The sequence below is a fragment of the Dendrobates tinctorius genome, unplaced genomic scaffold (genome assembly GCF_039654945.1).
Source record: "Dendrobates tinctorius isolate UK_male_01 unplaced genomic scaffold, ASM3965494v1 ptg000174l, whole genome shotgun sequence".
NCBI lineage: Eukaryota > Metazoa > Chordata > Amphibia > Anura > Dendrobatidae > Dendrobates > Dendrobates tinctorius.
Genome location: NW_027361841.1, coordinates 15,566,729 through 15,590,648, shown reverse-complemented (window position 1 = coordinate 15,590,648; position 23,920 = coordinate 15,566,729). Strand labels below are relative to the sequence as shown.

Below are 23,920 nucleotides of genomic sequence, written 5' to 3'. Positions count from 1 at the left end.
GACCTAACTGTAGTTAGTCACATAGAGAAGTTCAGTAACCAAGCTGCTGGCAGCAAGGAACTATCTTTCCTGACAGTGGGACACCTTAATAGAATCCCTGCAGCATCCAGAGCTCAGGACTATGTACAAGTACTTGAATGATTGCCTTATCATCTGGCAGACAGGGAACGATGGACTCAGAACCACGAGAAGGAAAGGTAACGAATCTCAGGTGCACTGCGGGACTGGACTGGAAATCCCTGTAGCACACAAGAATAAACAACATAGGGATAATCTAGAAGGAACAGATAGTAATGTTGAAAACGGACTGTGTTAAGGAAACGTACTGTCTTATGAAAACAAGGAATAAGAAGTGTTGTGCCTGGTGCTGCCTGCTACAATCTTATGATCTTGAACTGTTCAGAAAACTGTTGTTGGTCACAGACACATACAGTATAAGAGTCCATATTCTCTTCTTGCAAAGGGTCCCTCTTCTCTTTGTGTCAATCATTGTGGTCTCCTATGAGTGGTATTTTTGGAAAGTGGAAGTAGCAACTACACCAATTCAGCCAGGAAGTGGAGAGCATGCAAATATACAGAACGGGTTTGCCGAGTGATGAGCGTTTAGGGCATAAAAGTCGCCAAAGCCTTACTGACTCAATAATTACAGAGCCCAAACATCCTCTGACATTAACCATCAGCACAAAAAGTGTGTGCCGGAAACTTCATGGCATGTTTTTCCATGGCTCAGCAGCAGCATACAAACCAGACATTACCCAGCACAATGCCAAGTGTTGGAAGGAGAGGTATCATAAAATCTACCACTAGACTCAGGAGCAATGGAAATGTGTTTTGTAAGTGTGGAAGGATCACTTTAGCTTGAAGGATGACTCTGGGTTTGGCGAATGCAAGAAAAACATTACCTACAGTACCTGTTTTAATTGTGCTAACTGTAAAGTTTTCTGGGTTTTCTGGAGGCAGAATAATGCTATGAGATTTTCAATGGTTGGCCTAGACCTCTTAGTTCCAGTGAAAGGAAATCTTAAAAGGAACCTGTCAGGTCCCCTGTGTCACCAGAACCACCAGAAGTTGTGTTTGCATATGTAAGTGCCCTGCATAACAGTTCCTGTATTACATTACACACATAAACAGATCTTTAGAAAACATATTTATGATATGTAAATGAGGCGCTAGTGTCCCCCAGACTAGTCGACCCACTTAGTATGTTATCACACCCTGTGCCGGAGTCATCGCTAGCATTATACATACCTTGAATATGGTGTACACGTGCTGGTATCAGAGAGGTGCACTGTGCATGATTGGGAGTCTTCTGCTCATCCTATCATGTGCACTGTGCGTCTCTGAAGCTGAAACCCATACAACCAGCTTCTGAGGATCAATGCAGTGCAGTGTGCCTGTGCAAGGTAAGTATAACGCTAGCGATAACACAGGGGCGTGATAACATGCGAAGTGGGCTGACTAGTCTGGGGGAAACTCATTCCCCATCAACTAGTCAAAAGCTTCCTTTACATATCATAGACAGACTTTAGAAATACTTTTTCTAAAGATCTGTATATGTGTGTAATGTAATAAAGGGACTGTTACGCAGGGAATTTACATATGTAGACACAACTGCGGGTGGTTCTGGGGGGTTGGGGGACCTGACAGGTTCGTTTTAAACATGCCAGCATATTATAAACAATTGAATGCCAAAAACTTTGAAGGAACAGTTTGAGCAAAGACTTTCTCTGTTTCATGATGGTGTCCCAGTGCATGGTCTATAAAAGCATGGTCGGGCAAGTTTGGTGTGGAGAAACTTGACTGGCCTACACAGAGACTTGACACCAATGCCATCAGAGATTGTGAGCCAGACCCTCTTGTTCAACATCAATGTCACATCTCACAAATGCTCTTTTGGATGAACAGTCAAAAATTCCAACAAACATCAAAATTTTGCAGAAAATTTTCGGAGAAGAGTGGAAGCTGTAATAGATGCAGAGTGGTGTTGGGGAAGTGGTGGCATCTCCATTTTAATGCCCTTGAATAAAGAATGAGATGTCATAAATTCTCCTGTAGGTATATTGTGTAGGTGTCCAAATAGTGTATGTTACTGTCAATATTGCACCAGTTAAAAGCCAATGACAACTCCATGGGAAAATGTCTTTTGATGCTAAACATTCTATGATATCCTGTCCTTACTCCAGTGTAGAAAATGAAAGCTAAAATGTGAGTGGTTCTTATGGACAACGCCACTTTTTTTTTCATTCAGTCCTCTATCTGCACCCTGCTCCTTTAATATGTAATGCAGGGGTATTATCTAATCTTAAACTTGCAGTTTCTTGAACTTTGAACGCTAACGCTGGATAGGATTTTCTGTTATCGCGAAAGTTAATGGTAATTCTATAATTATTAGTCAAAGTGCAATGAAACACTATATAAGGAACCGATGGCTTTAAAATGATCCCACAGCATTGTCTGGATTCTCCCCTACAACAAAACACAATGTGCTGCAACGCAAAATGCTGGCTAATAGCGGGATCTGTGATCGGGGGACTGCTGGCTATTCTTGGAGGGATCCTGTTCCCTGTTGGAGATATAATTATTAAAGGAGAAATAGACAAGGTACATTATCTCCATCTGGCGTAATGAATCTGTGATCCTTTTCCTTAATATCAATACTATTTCTATTAAATCCTGATTTTTTATTTTGTGGGAGCTGAAATTAAATAGCATGCATTATATAAAATAATAATAATAATAAAAGCCATTATATTAGGACATTTATTGCAAGTCCCGCTAACCCAATCCTGACAATTGTACAATTTATTACATAGAACAGTTTTCTGTAGAGAAGTAAATATATTTGCCATTGATTTTCCAAGCTGATAGCTGTTGGTGTAGTATCCATGTAATTTCTTGTCTGTGCTTTTTCAGATTGTCTCCTTTATAGAATTTAAATTTTTGGTTGTATTCATTCATTTTTTTGAGATTTTTTTTATAGTTTAAAGCCAGTAGTGATTAGGAAAAAAGGCTATGTACAAAGGGGGAAGTTGGGGTCTGTTCACATAGCATTTCCCAATCCTTTTCACACAGTAGTCTGATTTTTGTTTTTCAAACAGAACCGATCAGTGGACTTCTATCATGGTTAGGCTACGTGCACCTCTGCATTATCAATACCATTTTTCTATTCTATTAAAGAAGCAGAAAAACAAAATTCATGCAAGGGACTGATCCATTACATGACAAACACAGACAGACCCTCATGGACACAACTGACTATAAGGCTAAGAGCACACGTAGCAGAAAATTTCTGCTCAAAAACCGGACTCCCGTCCCAGAAACAGCACCTTTTTTGACTGCGCGTTTTTTACGTGGTTTTTGTGCGGTTTCGATGCGTTTTTTTCCCGTGCGTTTTCAAAAAGCATAGAACTAGCCAGAAACGTGGAAAAATCCGTGAAATTAATGAGCATGCTGCGTTTTTTACCGCGATGCGTTTTTTTCGCGGTAAAAAACGCATCAATATGCACAAAAAGTGCAAAATGCATAGAAATTAATGGGAAGCTTATTTTTAGCAGTTTTATAGGCAAAACCGCTAAAAATACCGCTAAAAAAACGCTGTGTGTGAACACAGCCTGGGGCCGGGGTCACACTAACCGATGCAAAATACGGTCCGTAGTTTACAGGCGTAATACGGATGAATGACCCCTAAATAGTGCTCCATATGTCATCCATAAGCAAGGTGTGGTAGCATATTTTGCGCATGTAAGCATCCGTATGTAATCCGTATGCCATCCGTATGTTGAGATTTTCTCGCCGGCTTGCAAAACGGACATATAATGGAGCCCTATGACAGGTTTTATAACACAAAAGAAAGAATAGATATAGACACATAAAATACATATATATATATATATATATATATATATATATATATGAACAACGGCAAAGCAAGGTCCAGCAATAACGTGAGCAATCCAGGATGCTGTTAAAAAATTTTTCTTTCTTTTTATTCATAAATCCATTAAAATGCAATGGTCCAAGCAGTTCAAAACAGCAATAACGCAGGAAAGTCGTGCAGATAGGACTACGCATTTCAGCGGTAGAACCCGCCTTTTTCACGGTCCAGAATCTAATCTGCTTTCCAAACATGGAACCTTATATACATCCCACTCCCATCAGGGTAATTATAAACATATGTGAGAGACTTAAAAACATGAGCTAAAAAAGCAGATCAAACATATAAACTATCCACATATTGATCAGTATACAACATGCATGAAGATTATAAAGAAAGGATTCAACATGTTGGAGAAAAATACAATCGGAATATCCAATAACCTGACCATAAAATTTGAGTGGTACAAAAACATAGAACAATAGTATTAACCAGCATTATATAGTGCAAATATATCAATAGTGCTGGGGACTCACATGCCACAGGGCTTTAATAACCGCCTGGATATCATTATGCACTATTGATATATTTGCACTATATAATGCTGGTTAATACTATTGTTCTATGTTTTTGTTCCAGGTGGTTCACAGGAGTGAGCTGGTCTACATTGTTGGATTTATATATATATATGTATGTATTCTATATGTCTATATCTATTCTTTCGTTTGTGTTATAAAACCTGTCAGTGTGAGTTTACTGTATCGCGCACTGAATTGCCGGCTTTTCTAAAAGACACCTGGTGCGTATTTCTCGCAAGTCACACATCTGGTCCGTGTGTAATCCGTATTTTTTGCGCACCCATAGACTTGCATTGGCGTACTATGGCCGTAGTACACTGACAATCGCAGCATGCTGCGATTGGCACGGACCGTAGAATACGGGAAAGAATTATACGACTGTTGGGAGCTGCCCCATAGAGAATCATTTGTCCGTGTGTAATGCGTGCTTTTAACGCCTCTCATTCGTCCGTATTCCTCGCCAGTGTGACCCCGGCCTGACTGCATTTTATCAGGTAGCTGACATCATGCCTGATATTTTACTGGGATATTGCAGCAGGAAATCCCATTACATGATTAACTGAGCTTTATTACTGATTTATCATTGTGGTATTAGCCTTCTGTCTTACAGATTTGCTTAACTATTGCTTTATTACCCCTATATTTGCTTTGCTGGTACATTATTCGCATTCTAATGGACTGCAGTCTTCCTTTGTTTTATTTAAATTGTATCTATTTGACTACATGCACACAACTGTCCTAATGCTGTCCGAGAAAAAAATTCACCTTGCACTGACACCACACTGACCAATGTTATCCAATTAGTCTGCTCAAATGATGGTTTTCATAGACGGACCAAATGTCCGTTGATACAACTGCAGCATATACTACGCTCTTCTGTATTTCGGATGAGATTCGCCTATTCAAGTCTATGAACGCGTAAATAAAATTGAATCCCATGTGGATCATCAGAATTTCATCCAATTGTTATAACAGAAGATTGTATTTGGTCTTGTAAAATTTATTACCTGGTGTATAAAAACTAAAGCCATATGGATAACAATACAGATGTTTAAAGCAGACATATGGATGGCATACGAATGACAACACGGATAAAACATGATTAATTATTTCTCTATGAAATTGTGACAATTTTTTTTACATGCTCATGTGAATTTAGTTTCAGAATTAATACAACAAGTCTTTTCCCTAGAAAAAGTGCCAGTTTTTTCCAATGGTTAATGACTTGTATTGTTGCTCAACCTGAATGTGGATGTGCTATGATACCAAACACTATTCTTGGAAAATGGTGGTGCTTCTCCTGGAAATCAAAGTCAGTCTTGATTTTTTTTTTATATTTTCTAACATAACAGGTACAGGTAGCATGCTTAGTTCATCTGAAATATATATTTTGTTTCTGTACGTTTTCATGTTGTTGCTGAGAACTTTCAAAAGTCACCAGCTTTGAGGATATGTTCATGTGTTGTGTACTGTCCTAATATACGCATATATTCCTCTCGTAAATCAGTACAGAATCCATAGTAATCCTTACTTTGTCACAGGTGTGCTTTTGTTATCGAGAAACATGCCGACTGGCACCACTTCAGTGTCAGAGTTTTAACCACAGTTTCCCTGTTTTATGAAAATTCACAATTAACGCTTTTTGCTGACATAAGCCATTGTAGTTTTTTGTACAATTATTATTTAGCTAAAGCCAGACATAGAATCATAGAATGGTAGAGTTGGAAGGGACCTCCTGGGTCATCTGGTCCAACCCCCTGCTCAATGCAGGATTCACTAAATCATCCCAGACAGATATCTTTCTTATATCTCCTTCCCCACCATCCTGTAGAATGTAAGCCCGAAAGGGCAGGGACCTCTCTCCCCTCTATATCAGTCTGTGATTATTAGTTTGTTTACTGTAAGTGATATCTGTAATTTGTATGTAACCCTTTCTCTTATACAGCACCATGGAATCAATGGCGCTATATAAATAAATATTAATAATAATAATCTTTCCAGCCTCTGTTTGAAGTCTTCCATGGAAGGAGAACTTGCCACCAATAGTGGCAGCCTGTTCCACTCATTTATCACCCTAACTGTCAAAAAGTTTTTTCTAACATCTAATCTGTGTCTCCTCCCATTTACTTTCATCCCATTGCTTCTAGTCTTTCCTTGTGCAAATGAGAATAAAGATGATCCTTCTACAAAGTGACAGCCCTTGAGATATTTGTAGACAGCTCTTACTGTAAGTCTCCTCTCAGTCTTCTTTTTTGCAAGCTAAACATTGCCAAATTCTGTAACCGTTCATCATAGGACATGGTTTGCAGACCAAGTATGAATATGAAAAAGGAACAGCATTCAATCCGGGTGAAAAAAAACTCCAAAAATTTTTTATTCTGCCATCAGCACATCAGTGAAAAAGACCACTCTATGGTCGAAACATTGTACTGATGGCCAGAATAAAGAATTTATGGAGTTTTTCTTCACCCGGATTGGATGCTGTTCCTTTTTCATATTCATACTTGGGCTGTTGGTCCTGTTGGGTCCTGGGACTTTGGAGCATGCATCCTACTGAGAAATCTGTGTGCTGTCGGCTGCATCTACATGTTCTAATTGTTTGCAGACCAGTCACCATTCTGGTTGCTCTTCTCTGAACTTGCTCCAGTTTGTTGATTTTTTTTAAAATGTGGTGGCCAAAACTGGACACAATATTCCAAATGAGGTCTGACCAAAGAGGAGTAGAGGGGGATAATGACTCCACGTGAACTAGACTGTATGCTTCTGTTAATACATGCCATAATTGCATTTGCTTTTTTGCTGCTGCATCACACTGCTGACTCATGTTCAGTTTATAATCTATTAGCATATCCAAGTCTTTTTCACATGTGCTGTTGCTTAGCCCTATTCCTCCCATTCTGTATATGCTTTTTTCATTTTTATTACCCAGATGTAGTACTTTGCATTTTTCCTTGTTAAAAACCATTCTATTAGTTGCTGCCCACTCCTCCAGTTTATTTAAATCTTTTTGAATCCCCACTCTGTCTTCTCTAGTATTAGTTATCCCTCCTAGCTTTGAGTCATCAGCAAATGAAATCAGTGTACCCTCAGTTACTTCATCTAAATCATTGCTAAAGATGTTGAACAATACAGGGCCTAGGACAGAACCTTGTGGTACCCCACTTGAGACATTCTTCCAACTGGATGTGCAGCTGTTTACAACAACTTTTTGGGTCCAATCACTAAGCCAGTTATGAATCCACCTAATGGTTGCCTTGTCCATTCCATACTTAGTCATTTTTTCAATAAGGATGGTGTGACATACTTTGTCAAATGTTTTGCTGAAGTCAAGATATACTATATCGACAGCATTTCCCTGATCCACCCAGTCAGTGATTCTGTCATAGAAGGAAAATAAGTTACTCTGACATGACTTATTAGTTACGGTAAAGTAACACGGGCGCTACCTATCCAAAAAACTCAGATGCAGCTGGTGAAGAGACAGGACTGTATCGGCTCCTGTTATAAAGTCTGAGCGAACCGTATATTTGTGTGATTCACCGCGCTATGCTGAGCAGATGTATACAAAAAAAAAAAAGGGGGGGAAGTAAATACTTAACAGCAGTTATACGTACTTACTTAAAAATGAAGTTGATGTAGTATATTCTGTGTAAGTTGAGATGTCTACGTGGCAAGTAGTTTGCAGGGGCTGACAGGCATTCAGCATAGCCCTGATGAAGAGGGAAGCCCCCCTCGAAATGCGTTGGTTGGTTGTGCCTCTCGTGCACCCGTCCTCCTCCCTGCCTGTGATGTCACAGTAGCTCCGCCCCCCACCCTCGCCGCGTCCTCGTTAATACTTCCGGCCGGAGTACACGAGGTGCTGGCGTCTACCCGCTCCCCTACTACACGCTGCATAGCTTATCGCTCCATCAGCAGCCGCTGCCTCAGCCAGAGCCGCTGCCTCAGCCAGATTGCGCCAGAGCAATCACCAGAAGTGCATAGAAGTCCTATTAGGACTAACTGATTATTGGAACGCTAGCATAATTAGGGTGTCTAGTGGTTCCCTCCTTACACTGCATCGCTTATCACTCTATCAGCAGCTGCTGCCTCAGCCAGACTGCGACAGAGCAATTACCAGAAGTAAGTGCATAGAAGTCCTACCAGGACTAACTGGCTACTGGAACGCTAGCACTATTTGTGGGTTTAGTGGATCCCTCCTTACCCAGCACTTTGTCATTTTTTTCAACAGTGGATATCGTCCCTGCACCGGCTCTAAATAAAGCCAACAAAGACCATTATAGAGAGTCAATCAGGATTTACACCTGGGTAGCATAACAAATCTAGCACAAGTAAGTGCATATGTACCCCAGGAACTGGGACTGAATATCAAGGTTGTGGTCACTGTTAGTAATTGAAATTCTCTTCATATTTAGTATTGTATCAATTGATCCACCATAAAGGGAACACCCCGAAGAGAATATAAACGTTAAGATACAACCTGTGAGTATGGTGGACATGCAAGGAGTGGTGTGACCTTTTGTATGTTTTATTGGTACCTTAATATATCATAGTTCCAATAGCATCAGCAGCTATCAAAAACGAGATCTCTACCAACAGATAACCTGCAAACTACTTGCCACGTAGACATCTCAACTTACACAGAATATTCTACATCAACTTCATTTTTAAGTAAGTACGTATAACTGCTGTTAAGCATTTACTTCCCCCCCTTTTTTTTTTTTGTATACATCTGCTCAGCATAGCGCGGTGAATCACACAAATATGCGGTTCGCTATGACTTATTAGTTACAAACCAATGCTGACTCTGGTTAATCACTTCATTCTTATCTAGGTACTTACATACATGTTGTTTTATAATTTGTTCAAAGATCTTTCCTGGTATAAAAGTCAGACTCACCGGCCTATAGTTCCCTGGGTCCACCTTCTTCCCCTTTTTGAAGATAGGAGCAACATTTGCTCTTCTCCAGTCTTCTGGGACTTCTCCTGTTCTCCATGAATTTTCAAAGATTATGGAGAGGGGTTCAAAAATTTCTTTGCTATCTCCTTCAGTACTCTGGGGTGTAATTCATCTGGACCTGGAGACTTGAATTAATTTATGTTAGCTAAGTTTTTCCTCACTATCTTTCTGTTTATAGATATCCTGGATTCTTCTATCCCTTTATTAGGACAGTGAAGATGAGTCAATGTTACATTTCCTTTCTGAGAGAAAACAGATACAAAAGAGGAATTTAAAAGTTCGGCCTTCTCAACATCCTTTCTTACCATTTCATCATTTTCATCCTGTAAATATCATATAGCATCTTTGACTTTTCTTCTACTTTTAACATAATTCATTTTTATTGCTTTTGACATCTCTTGCAAGCCTTCATTGTCAGCTTTAGCTAATCTGATTCGTTCGTGCCCTGTAGGTTCTGCAGATAGCATTATATTCTTCTTTAGATATGCCTCTCGCTTTCCATTTGATAATCATTTCTTTCTTCCTTTTTAGCATGTGTTTAAATTCTGTGTTCATCCATCCTGGTTTCCTTAAATGCTTTGTATTTTTCCCTCATTTTGGATTTGTTAATGATTGTGCTTTGAGAATCTCATTTTTCAAGATTTCCCATCCTTCCTGGACATTTTTGTCCTTAAGGATATCCAGCCATTGGATCCCTCTGATTTCTGAGTCCCTTAAAATCTGCCTTTCTGAAATCTAACTTTGAAGTCTGAGTCTTCACAGGTCTTCTTCCTCTAGTTATCTAAAATTGTAAAATAGCATGGTCGCTACCTCTTATGGTCCCAGCCACTCTTACCGCCTCAACCATTTCCTCCTTGTTTATAAGGATTAGATCCAAGATAGCAGATCCCCTTATTTTCTCTCCTATCTTTTGGAAGATAAAGTTGTCAGCAAGATAGGATAAGGATTCCCAAATGTCTGGATAGTTGAAATCTCCCATTACCGCTATGTCATATTTTTTGGAGAACTTGGCCATTTGATGCATAAAGAGTTCTTCCATAGCTTCAACTTGTACAGGTGGCCTGTAATAAATGCCTACAATGGTTCTCTCCTTGTATTCTTACCCAAACAGTTTCCACAGAACTCCCGAACTCTGAAGCTTCAATCTCTGTGCAGATATACGCATTTCTAACATACAATGCAACACCTCCTCCTCGTTTATCATAGAATCATAGAATCGTAGAGTTGGAAGGGACCTCCTGGGCCATCTGGTCCAACCTCCTGCTCAAAGCAGGATTCGCTAAATCATCCCAGTCAGATGTCTGTCCAGCCTCTGTTTGAAGACTTCCATTGAAGGAGAACTCACCACTTCTCGTGGCAGCTTGTTCCACTCATTGATCACTCTAACTGTCAAAAAGTTTTTTCTAATATCTAATCTGTGTCTCCTCCCATTCAGTTTCATCCCATTGCTTCTAGTCTTTCCTTGTGCAAATGAGAATAAAGTTGATCCTTCTACAATGTGACAGCCCTTTAGATATTTGTAGACAGCTATTAAGTCTCCTCTTAGTCTTCTCTTTTGCAAACTAAACAATCCCAAATCCTGCAACCTTTCCTCATAAGACAGGGTTTGCAGACCGGTCACCATTCTGGTTGCTCTTTTCTGAACTTGCTCCAGTTTGTTGATGTCTTTTTTAAAATATGGTGACCAAAACTGGACACAATATTCCAGATGAGGTCTGACCAAAGAGGAGTAGAGGGAAATAATGACTTTATGTGATCTTGACTGTATGCTTCTGTTAAGTCTGTTTCTGTTAAGTCTGTATGCTTCTGTTAAGTCTGTTTCTTGCAAATAAGTTGTATCCTTCTAGCCTTGTATTCCAATCATGTGTATCGTCCCACCAAGTTTCAGTGATTCCAATGACATCATATTTCTTCTCGTGTTAGTATTTCCAATTCTCCTTGTTTGCTGCCCATGCTTTGTGCATTTGTACAGAAACATTTTAGTTTGTGATTGGTTTCTCTTCCTCCAATATTTTTATTATTTAGATTTTTTTGTTTTTGTTCTTCCATTCCACTTCTAACAGAAGAGTTCTCAATAGTATTTGTCAGGTATATGACTTTTTCTGGCCTTTTGCTTCCTTTCCCACATAGTTCTACTTTAAAGCTCTCCTGCTGAGTGTAGCAAGGTGACTTCCAAATACATGTTTTCCAGTCTTTATAAGGTACACCTCATCTTTAGCAAGCAGTCCATCATATAGGTAATTCACTCCATGATCCAGAAATCCAAATCCTTGCTGACGGCACCATCGACGTAGCCCGTTGTTCACCTGCTGAATCTTTTTCCACCTCTTTGTTCCATGACCATCCACTTGGGAGGTTGGAAGAGAAGACCACCTGCGCTCTCAGTTCTTTCACTTCCTTACCTAAGCTTTCAAAGTCACTGCAGATGATTTCCAGGTCTGGTTTGCAGGTACATGAATGTAGAAAGAACGAGAAGAGTGTATATTTCTTTTATATTTATTTTCCTTTTGAATACACCTATGGATTTGGCTCAAGGAGCTGCATCAGGAAACTGCAATGGAATTTTTCCACAAAAATGTGGTGTGAAGTTAGTGCTACTCTAAGCTAAGTTGCTGAGGATGAACTTGTAAGTCACAATTCTAAAAAAAACTTTAGTGAAATGTTGTTATGCAAAAGATGAGCACATGTGGAAAAGATTAGGAGTGTTAGGAACGTCGGAACGCACTAAATAAAAATAGTAATAAAGTGCATTCGCTGCTCGGGGTCCACCGTGCAGTAGGTGATATAACCGCTGCTAGATGGTGGCAGGAGCAATATGGCGGAAATGCGCACAGGATTAAACTTCACCCAGGTGCGCAGAGCAATCTCAGTTAATTCACAGAGATGCTGTTAGGAATCTGGTTTCTACAATGCCTATGCAGGAATCCAGATTCTCACATTTGTCTCCAGAGGCTAAGTCCTTCGTCCCTTCTTCTGAGCATGCTCATGGGATGAGCTCCCATTGGAGTTCGGGAGTCAGGTGCTCAGGTCCTGCTCCTGATTCCATTGGTTATGCTCAGAGCTCTGGGGATTTACGGCAGGTCCCGTACGCTATAAAAAGTGCGCATGGCCGTTCCGCCATGCGCTAGTATTCTCATACTTGCTGCTGTATGTTTGATGACGGATGCTTGGACTGGTGACTGACTCATCAAATATCCCCCTCCTTGGTTATTACGAATGTGTGAGTGGTTGGGTCAGCCAGTAGCAGCACTAGCGCCAGCGCGCTCAAGCCTCATCCATTGCAGCAGCTAAAGCGTCCTGCAATGCGCGTGTTCCGCCGTCCTTGACATAATACTAGCGCCAGGGTCTGGCTGGAGATGGCAGATCAGCAGCAACTGTTGCAATGCGTTAAGCAGCTCGGCGACCGGGTGGTCGCTTTGTGAAGTCTCTTAGCTGCACAAGCTACTGATGCTGTCGTACAGGCATTAACGGATGCAGTAGCGCATTTGTCCATGTCCACCCTTGCGCCGACAGTTACCTGCTTCCCGTTGCCCGATAAGTTTTCCGGGGATGGCGCCTCCTGTAGGGGTTTTATCAGCCAGTGCTCAATCCATCTGGAGCTGCTGGCTGCACAATTCCCTACGGAACGGGCCAAGGTAGCATTCATTATATCCATACTGTCGGGCAAGGCTCTAGAATGGGCTACACCATTATGGGAGCATGGTGATCCCGATATACGAACCGCAGCGCACCTGCCATCAAACAGGTTTTCCTCGGCCCCTGGGTCACGCATGACACCTCCCTGCAGCTACTTGCACTCTCTCAGGGATCCCTCTCGGTGAGCCAGTATGCCGAACGTTTTCGGACACTGGCATCCGAATTGGATTGGGCTGATAGGGCCCTTATCCCTGTCTTTTGGAGAGGGTTGGCGGAGCATGTCAAAGACGCTCTTTCTACCAGAGAGATTCCTACTACCTTGGAAGAGTTGATTTCCATCTCCTCGCGTAATGACCTCCGTTTTTCGGAGCGCGGCTAGGAGCGTGCTCACTCAAAACGGAAGGGTACTCCGCTTCCCAAATTCTTCGAACCGCTGGAGCCACTTGATCCAGAGGTTCTACCTCCTAAGCCCATGGAGGTGTCTCGTATCGATCTTAATATGGACTCAGACCAGGAATCTGTTTGTTGTTGTCACCACGTATGTGCGGTTTCTCCAGAAGCCAGCTCCCCGCAATGGTCGGAGTCCGAACCGGTTGTCGAGACCTTTGTTCCTCCTCATCTTAGGGCTCAGGTACTCGCCTGGGCGCATACGTCCAATGCGTCTCACCACCGAGGCTACATGCAGGTCTCAAAGCTCTTGGCCGGAGCATATTGGTGGCCCCATAGAGCTCGGGACATCAAAAAATTCATTCGGGCATGCACATTATGTGCTCGGGACAGTCTCCCCGAACGGAGTGTGGCGACGGCCATTGATATACGGTGGCGATCTCCTAAATCTTCCGCTCCCATTATCATCCAGGTATCCCTCCTGAGACCTGGCGACCTGACCTCCACTGATAACGTCCGTATGTCCCGGTTTTCAGTTTCACCTACTGGGACATCAGACTCGCTTTTGGGCGATTCTGAGGTCTGTGCCACTGTCGGGCACAGGCTGGTGGGTCGGAGGGTTCAGGGAGGGGGGCCCTAGGAGGGGGGTAATGTTAGGAATCTGGTTTCTACAATGCCTATGCAGGAATCCAGATTCTCACATTTGTCTCCAGAGGCTAAGTCCTTCGTCCCTACTTCTGAGCATGCTCATGGGATGAGCTCCCATTGCTCAGGGCTCTGGGGATTTCCGGGAGGTCCCATACGCTATAAAAAGTGCGCATGGCTGTTCTGCCATGCGCTAGTATTCTCATACTTGGTGCTGTATGTTTGATGCTGGATGCTTGGACTGGTGACTGATTAAATATCCCCCCTCCTTGGTTATTACGAATGTGTGAGTGATTGGGTCAGCCAGTAGCAGCGCTAGCGCCAGCGCGCTCAAGCCTCATCCATTGCTGCAGCTAAAGCACCCTGCATTGCGCCAGCATTTCTGGCAGTGCCTTGCCAGCGGCTCTATATTTGCTGCACTGCAGTTGCAGCACAGAGTGCATTCGCGGTTGCAACGCCTCTGCACCAGACATCTAACGGTAGGTCTAGACGGAGTCAGTCCCGTCAGTCTTGGCGACTCCTGTGACCTTAAAGCGCATCTGTGTTGCTGAGCTTCTGTGAAGTTCTAACAGACTCAGCGTTTGTATTTGTGTTCATGCTTGCAGCTCTGTGTGTGAAACAGTCTGTTTTTGCAACATATGTTTATGCTTGCAGCTCTGTGTGTGCAACAGAGCTTGCTCTTGTGCACTAGGTGCAGTCAACCTTGTGCACTTACCACCTTAGTGCTCTGCCTCTCTCAGCAGCAGTTTTGTCACCTACCGCATGGTGGACCCCGGGCGGCGAACACGCTTTATTTATAATTTTATTTAGCGTGTTCCGCCATCCTTAACAGATGCTAAATAAGTACAAACACAAAAGACTGAGTCTATTGAGGTCACAGTACTCAGTAAAAACGCACACACAGTATCAGGTCACAGGAGTAGCCCAAGACGGCGGTACTACGTCCGTCTAGACCTACCGTGTGCGGAGCGTCACAACTGCGGACGCAAAGGGGCTGCTACTGCAGCACGGCGTGGACACTGCCGCTAAACGACAAGGCTAAGGCGCAAGTGCAATGTCAGACGCTAGCAGCTATGGATGTTGCAGCAGAGGAGCGCTGGTGCTGATTCTAACTCAGTCCCTAACCACATACGTAATATTAGAGGGATGGGGTTTAATAACACAGGTCAACGAAAAAAAATTTTTTTTCTGGTGTCCAAAATATTTTAATGAATTTGGGGTATTTTTGGGGTGCTGATTCTGAATATGTCATCAGTTTTGCCAGATTGGCTCAAGTTTTTGAGATTTTTGGTATCTTATTTATAGCACTTGTTGGTAAATGCGACGCATCATCTCATTAATTTCTTTGGATTAGTACTTGAACTGAGCAGTTCTCAATATAGTTTTGTGTTAATTAGTGTTCTAAAAGTTTGTTCATAGCTTGATTTTTGCACTAACTTTATGTTGTTGTCTGTTTTCCAGTGAAAAGCATGAACTCATCATGAAGAAGTTGTCTTAACGATCCAGACTCATTCTGTTACATTTGTGGTGAATATACACTGCCAAAACATAGAAGAAACATAACAGACTTCGTAAAAAAAGTGTATTTTGCCTATTTTGGGGTTATGCTTGGGGACCAAGACAAGTTTTGGGCACCACACATAGTGTGCAAAGCATGTATCGAATTATTACGAAAATGGAGCAAAGGACAAAGAAAAAGCTTCAAATTTGGTGTTCCAATGGTGTGGAGAGAGCCAAAAAATCATCATGATGACTGTTATTTCTGTGCAGTGCAAGTGCAAGGATTCAATAAGCATAAGAAACGAAAATGGGAGTAACATGGAATCTGCAAGAAGGCCTGTCCCTCATTGTGAAGATGTGCCTGTACCTGTGTTTACCATAAATAACAGTCATCATGATGATTTTTTGGCTCTCTCCACACCATTGGAACACCAAATTTGAAGCTTTTTCTTTGTCCTTTGCTCCATTTTCGTAATAATTCGATACATGCTTTGCACACTATGTGTGGTGCCCAAAACTTGTCTTGGTCCCCAAGCATAACCCCAAAATAGGCAAAATACACTTTTTTTACGAAGTCTGTTATGTTTCTTCTATGTTTTGGCAGTGTGTATTCACCACAAATGTAACAGAATGAGTCTGGATCGTTAAGACAACTTCTTCTTGATGAGTTCATGCTTTTCACTGGAAAACAGACAACAACATAAAGTTAGTGCAAAAATCAAGCTATGAACAAACTTTTAGAACACTAATTAACACAAAACTATATTGAGAACTGCTCAGTTCAAGTACTAATCCAAAGAAATTAATGAGATGATGCGTCGCATTTACCAACAAGTGCTATAAATAAGATACCAAAAATCTCAAAAACTTGAGCCAATCTGGCAAAACTGATGACATATTCAGAATCAGCACCCCAAAAATACCCTAAATTCGATGAAATATCTTTGGCACCAAAAATGCTGTTGACCAGTGTAATGAGTCATTCACCAGAATCATACATCCGTCCTCATACACACAGCAGCAAGTAAGTCTATACTAGCGTATGGCGGAACAGCCATGCGCGCCTTTTATAGCAGCCGGGACCTTCCGCAAGCTTCCAGATCTCTGAGATGGACCAATGAGATCTGGAGCGGGACCTGAGCACATGACTCCCGATCTCCAATGGAGATCGTCCCATGAGCATGCTCAGTAGGAGGACAGAAGGACTTAGCCTCAGGAGAGATTTGCTGCAAGGCAATCTCCTCTGCAATCTCCTCTGCAGTAGATAAACAGCAGGAGACTGCAGAATGTGAGGGTCTGGATCCCTGTGGTGTAAAAGCAGAAATCCGACGCCTAACAAGGAGTAGGTGTAAAAACTTGTTTTAGATCAGTCTCCTAATGCTGTAATATAGAAACCATCATATTAATAACAACAAAGAACAGTAAGCACAAAGCCTTTACACAGTAAAAGTAGCACCACATGATGAGTGCAATACGGCATACATTTTTCGTGGCTGACTTCAATTAAACAGTTTTTACAAATTATTTCATTTCAAATTGGGTATGATTCATGAAATACTGTATATCAGTGATGTGGCCATTGCAGAACTTAATGCCATGGTAGTTGGACATGGACCGCTACGGTAAGAATAGTTATGTAATGATATATTGATAAATTGCAAAGACAAAGAAGCTCCTGGTGCTCTGCCATCAAAGATGCAATGGTAATTGCAATAAACTTTATCTTTTATTTATTTTTCATTTGTTAGAATAACAAGTGTTAGTTCTGGACTATGACCATCATCAGTTTATTGCTTTCAGCAGATCATTGTGTTTTTTTTTTATAATAAAAGTCCAGGTTTGGGACTCAAATATATTATTGTAACACATGAAAAGCGAACAAAGGAATATTATTCCAGCTACCCTTTGTTGCATGTCTAATGACAGCACTGCAGAGTCATCATCTCTTTTTCAATGGTCTCTTTCTTATCTAGTTAAATCTGTCCAGGCCCACATAGGCCGACAAGGATCAGTGCAGAACTCGCACACTGTAAAGTGATATACGTATGTGTCTAAATACTAGAGAGGATTAGATCTGCATAGATGCAAATCTCTGAAATTTATCATCCTAATTATTCAAAGCAAATTGAATATTCCTTATTAGGCTTTAGGGCCTCTCCAGACCCCAAAGCCAAATAAACGTAGGATATAAAAAAAAAAATACTCCATCACTTATCTCACTGATCAACTATCTCGCCACACCTGCAGCCTGTCTTCTGGTTCTCTGTTCCTCTTCTTTTTACCTTCCATATCCTCTTCTACCTTCTTCACTCAGGGCCAGGGCTTTTAGTGTGAGGGAACCTCGGAGGTCACTGTACTATGTGCCATCTCAGTTTACAACGTGATTTAATGACATCGCCTGAGGCTTAGTGCCAGCAGCACATCGTTACATGCACCTTGATGGCACATAATGCAGGGACATCATAAGTCTACTCCGACCCAGAATGAAGAAGGTGGAAGCGTATGCGTGCAACAGGGGAAGGAAAAAAGAAGAGGCGCCTAGGACAAAATGGTGGTCCATGGGAGATGGTAAAATAGGTGAGCCATGAGGTGAGTTTTATTTTATTTAAGCTTTTGTCAGCCTTCTATGGTTTAGCAAAATGGTCACCCCTATTTTGCTGAATTTGCCAGAACCAAATTTCAAGGAAATCTGTATTCTTGACAATATGAATTTCTGTAAAATTTAAGGAGCATTCAATTACACGCAACTAAATTTGCTCAGCTCGACTAAAATCCATTGCACTCCTCCATCTACAGATAACCTGTGCATGTTACCTTTCTGAGAGAGCATTTACTCCTTTTTTTATTTTTGCATTGTATTCCTGTGTGATGAGACAGATAGGAGACTAAAGTCTACCTCAGTTTTCCGTGTTTGTCCTGCTGCCCACGTTTTCCACATTTTCCATTTTACCATGCTCAGCACTCTTTACAACAACACAGAGCTAAAGAGAGATACAAAGTACAGCCTCGGCCTCCTCCTCTCTTGCTGTTTACTGGATTATTATGGATGAATTTCCTGGAGACTAGGAGTGAGGGTTTTGGAACTGTAACAGAGAGATACTGGAGACATTGAAAAAAAAATCTACATGCTGCTGCAAGGTGCTGAAGATGCCTCTTTATCCAATAATGTATACAGCTCTGGCAAAAATTAAGAGACCACTGCAAAATTTTCAGTTCTTCTGATTTTTCTCTTTATAGGTATATTTCTGAGTAAAATGTAAATTGCTCTTTTATTCAATAAACTACTGACAACATGTCTCTGAATTTCCAAGCAATAAATTTTGTATTTATTTTCTTAAAATGAAAAATGGTCAAAATAACAAAAAATACAATGCTTTGCAGACCTCAAATAATGCAAAGAAAACAAGTTCATAATCATTTAGAAACAACAGTACTAATGTTTTAACTCAGGAAGAGTTCAGAAATCAACATTTTGTGGAATAACCATGACTTTTAATCATAGCTTTCATGCATCTTGGCATGCTTTCCATCAGTCTTTCACACTGCTTTTGGGTGAATTTACGCCACTCCTGGTACAATAATTTAAGCAGTTCTTCTTTGTTTGATGGCTTGTGACTATAGATCTTCCTATTGATTACACTACAGAGGTTTTTGGGTCGCCCTCCCAGGGCTGCGGGGTACTCGGTACTGGGCCGGTATCAGTGGGATGTGTCACAGTGGCGGTGACCCGGACCGTGGCCCTGGGCGCCCAGGTAATAGTAAAATGTGAATGGTGAAATGTAGTTAAATGAATAGTTCGTGACGCCACCTGTGGTGCTCGGCAATGGAGGTGTCAAGCCAACGCTGCATGCAGATCCACTGGGACTGATGGTCTTGTGCAGCAATGATGTTATAGCCCTCCACAGGCAGGGCTGTTGTCCCAGGGCAGTGTAGATATGGAGACACTTAGATGTTATAGTGTTTGGCGCAGGGGATGTAGCAGTGCCAGGCGGACGGGCGCAGGAAGGAATGGAGGACACCAGGGCATGTAGTTCCAAAGCTTTACTCACAGTCTGTAGTGCCCGCTTCTGTGCCGTGTCCTCCAGGTCAGAGACTCAGTCAACCTCCAGACAAGATGGAATGCTCCCTTCCACACTCCGCCAACTTATGTGCCTTTTCTGAACATCTCCTCTATAGCGCCTTTAAGTGTGAAGATCTCCTAGCACTGTGTTACACTGGTGTTCCTCCTGACAGATGTTCCCAAGAACTCTACTTGCATGGTAGACAGCTGTAGCCTGCTTCGGGGACTCTTTACTCCTAGTCCCGGCTCTCTATCCGTGTTGCTGTTGTGCCCTCAAGTCTTAGATGTGAGTAGTGCATTTACAGCCCACTACTCCACCGGTGTCTGCTGCAGAACCATTAGTGTCCATACAACCTCGGGGACTGGGCCCCGGCCTTGCGCTTATAACCTCTAGGCAGGGTTCTTCCTCTAACCCACGTCCTCTGTGTTCCCTTTTACTCCTACGTTCCGTACTTGTCTTTTTCCTTTTATGGAAGCTCAGGCTTCAGTTCGATGTCCTGGCTCAGGTCACTGAGGCAGCTGCAGCACTCCTTCCTCCATCCCTCTTCCAGGGATCCCCACTCCTCCCGAGTGGCTTCCTCTCTCCTACTCCACCTCTGAACTCAACTGAACTTCACTCCTGGAACTGTCCCGCTCTTATATATATATTCTGAAGTCCACCCACCTCCCAGCACATCTAGTGTTCCAAGCAGGGAACCACCAAAGGTGCTCTGCCTCTCTCTAAGCAAGGAGCTGCAATGTGGTTTTGCTGAACTACTCTATTGTGTGGGGTGTGAGTGTTGGAGCGTGGTCAGGCGCCTCCAAATTACCTGGATGGTGGGGCATCACACCTTAGGAAAAGGTGAAGTATCTCTGTGGCGACTGAGCCTCAGGTGCGCCACATTTTCAATGAGGTTCAGATCTGGAGATTGGGCTGGCCATGACAAGGATTTGATGTGTTGGCCCTTCATCCACACATTGATTGACCTAGCTGTGTGGCATGGCACATTGTCCTGCTGGAAAAACCAGTCCTCAGAGTTGGGGAGCATTGCCTGAGCAGAAGGAATCGCCTGTTTTTCCAGGGTAACCTTGCATGCGGCTTGATTCATACGTCCTTCGCAAAGATTAACCTGCCCATTTCCAGCCTTGCTGAAGCATCCCCATATCATCACCGATCCTCCACCAAATTTCACAGTGGGTGCAAGACACTGTGGTTTGTATGCCTCTCCAGGCCTCCGTCTAACCATTAGATGACAAGGTGTTGGGCAAAGCTGAAAATTATACTCATCAGAGATTACCTTACTCTGGTCCTCTATGGTCCAATCCTTATGGTCTTTGGCAAACTTCAACCTGGCTCTCCTTTGCTTCTCATTGATGAAAGGCTTTTTTCTAGCTTTACGTGACTTGAGCCCTGCCTCTAGGAGCCTGTTACGAACTGTTCTTGCTGTGCACTTCACCCCAGCTGCCATTTACCATTCCTTTTGTAGGTCACTTGATGTCATTCTGCAGTTGCTGAGTGACATTCGAATAAGATGATGGTCATCCCGGTCAATGGAGAGTTGATTTAGCCCTCTGCTGGTCTTAGAAATTTTAAGGATGCAGGCAACATGACGGTCACTGTATCCCTCTGCTAGTAAAGCCAGAATTGAGCCCTTTTCCTCACTCAAGACTTTTCTTTTCAGCTCTTTTGGCATGGTCAAAAGTTATTTTTTCATTCCTATTACTTTTGGGATATTACTAGCACTTGTTTTGCCATCCAGCTTGTCCTATTGCAACTGGATTGTGAACTCCACAGCAGGGTTTTTTATACTTTCCTTCGTTAAATAAGATTTGGTTCAGGTGATCACTTAATCAGAAGCACTTTAAGTAGAATGAGGTGACCTCTGGTTGGAATTCAACTGACACTGGAATGGAATGGCTGTCAGACATGTAGAGAAGCTGATTTTTATAAAACTGTGGAGTGGTCTCTTAATTTTTGCCAGAGCTGTATTGTAAAGTTTTATAAATTTGCATGAACTGTCATATTTCATATAAAGTCCAGTTTCACTTCCACCGGATGTAAGACTGACCACACCTTTGTGACAGAGATACCAACCCCTGGCTTGTTTTCTGTTGCAACAACTATGATGTACCTATTATGTGCGAACAGAGCCTCAGTGTTAAAATAAAATGTCTGCTCTACTCATGATTATTAGAGCGTATTAAGTATTTCTTTGTTTTTGTCACAGGAAGCTGTCATTGAAGAAGGAACCATTGCCTATGACAACTGGGTAGTACCCGGAAGTCCTGTTTATAGACAGTTTTGGATTTTTAACGTTTCAAACCCAGATGAAGTTCTAACTGGAGGAAAACCTAAATTACAGCAAAAAGGTCCATACACATATTTGTAAGTACACTTGTAAACTTATGCAGATTTTTTTTATTCTTTTAAAAATTGCTTTTGAAAATCACCATGGAAAATCCTCCTCAGAAATCCATAATGGGTTCTACATGTAAATAAACCAGGAGAAATTCTACCTTTTCATGCATTTTCCACATTTCAAGTTCAGAATATGTATGACATATAATCTACTGTTGATAATGCTCTACTGAGATAATTGTTTTTGTTTCTTTTTTTTTTCATTTTTACAATTTTTCAAAGGGTCCGTCATGTACCAAAGTCTAATGTGATACAGAACAATAACAACACAGTGACTTTTTATCAACCAAATGAGGCCATATTTCAGCGAGATAAATCTATTGGACCTGAGGAAGATATGTATACAATTCTGAATCTTGCTGTTGCTGTAAGTAAGCAATTTCCTTTAATAACATCGAAGCCTGTTAATAAAAAGTGGTCCAAAACCTACTCCAGCTCTGAACAAATCTTGCCCTTCCGTCTCCGTTTCACAGCTTTAGACAGCTTTATTTAATTCATGCACTACAGAAATTAGATCATTTCTTCATGAAGTGCTTTGAGCAGGAAGAACTGTGGTTTATAGAAATGAGCGAATCGATTCAAGGCAAATCAAACTTCAAATTTCACAAAAAATTTTACCACAAGCAGATTTTTTAAAATTCACTTGAATCAAGTAAAACTACGGCCTATTGGTGCAATTTTGCTTGATTTATTGTAGGGCCAGAAAGAGGTTAAAAGTATGAAAATGTTATACTCATCTCGTCACTCGCCTATATAGGCACTGCCGCTCACCATCTGATCCTTCGCTGGCTTGCTTCCTCTCTGCGGCTCCAGTCTTCTCTTTCGCGTTTAGTCTTTTCTCTCTTCGGTATTAACATCAAGGTATGTGATGATTTGCTGGGTGACACATTTAATGATATTGCTCGAAGCCTGGTAAGCGCTGATGAGTGAGATTGAGTGAAGATGAAAGAAAAGACAAGAAGCAGAGGGAGTAAGTAATCCAGTGGTGTACAGGGCAGAGAGCTGCGGCACCAGGACAGGTGAGGGATGAGGTGAGTATAATATTTTTGTTTTTCTAACCCCACCATTTATTATACTCTGGGGTCTGGATAGATCTTCAAGCACAATATACAGCTTGTATTAGCAATTCGATTAGCGTTGAATAAATTCAATGCAAATCAAATTTCTGGACCAAATTGAAAATTATCAGGAAAATTACATCTCATCATAGACAGAATCTACAAAAAACACTAAAACATAGTTAGATAATAAACTGATAAGAAATACAGAGACACAACTATGAAAAATGCCGCATAGTGGTTCAACCAATATTCTGATTTCACAAAAGACATTTAACAAACAAGAGTCTGAAATACGATCCATAGGGAGTCTGTCAGTCCTATTTACCTAACTAAACCAGGTGCATATGGCTTTACTCCATGCTAATACAGCACTAAACAGGCTCCTAATAAAATTAGAAGCCGTAATATTATGTAGGAACATTATATGTCTCTTTCTCCACTCCTGTTGTATGCAATCCTGGACATATATTATGCTCACATGCACAGTTAAATAAAGTACTAATACACTTAATATGTTTTAGGCTGCACCTAATATGTTTCCAGAAATTCTGCGATTGTTGAATATATTCATTAGACAATCAAATTCATCATTGTTTCAAACAAGAAGCGTCAGAGAGATCCTATGGGGCTACACAGATCCTTTCTTGGAACAAATACCAGATAGTATTATAGCGGATAAAAAAACTGGAGTATTCTATCCGGTATGTATGAATTAATTAGACTTGGGTTATAAAAATCTATATATAATACAAAATGCAACGATAGCCAGAACATAAAATAAGCACCAAAAAGATGCATGCGGCATGATACACTGCATTGAATTG

The 23,920-nt window shown here is 41.5% G+C and overlaps 1 protein-coding gene and 1 long non-coding RNA gene across 2 annotated transcripts in view; both read left to right on the top strand.

The window, feature by feature from the left end:
- Nucleotides 1-2,411: 2,411 nt before the first annotated feature.
- Nucleotides 2,412-23,920, top strand: part of CD36 (CD36 molecule (CD36 blood group)) — a 58,396-nt gene continuing 36,887 nt past the window's right edge. Inside the window, exons 1-4 of the mRNA XM_073551323.1 lie at nucleotides 2,412-2,601; nucleotides 21,845-22,002; nucleotides 22,258-22,402; nucleotides 23,618-23,797. Of these exons, the coding sequence (XP_073407424.1) occupies nucleotides 2,437-2,601; nucleotides 21,845-22,002; nucleotides 22,258-22,402; nucleotides 23,618-23,797 (648 nt within the window). The 5' untranslated portion in view covers nucleotides 2,412-2,436. The remainder of the gene's footprint in view (nucleotides 2,602-21,844; nucleotides 22,003-22,257; nucleotides 22,403-23,617; nucleotides 23,798-23,920) is intronic.
- On the top strand, nucleotides 4,094-9,146 carry LOC141054133 (uncharacterized). Its single transcript, XR_012221364.1, has 3 exons — nucleotides 4,094-8,780; nucleotides 8,865-8,931; nucleotides 9,012-9,146. It is a non-coding gene; the product is annotated as an uncharacterized lncRNA (long non-coding RNA).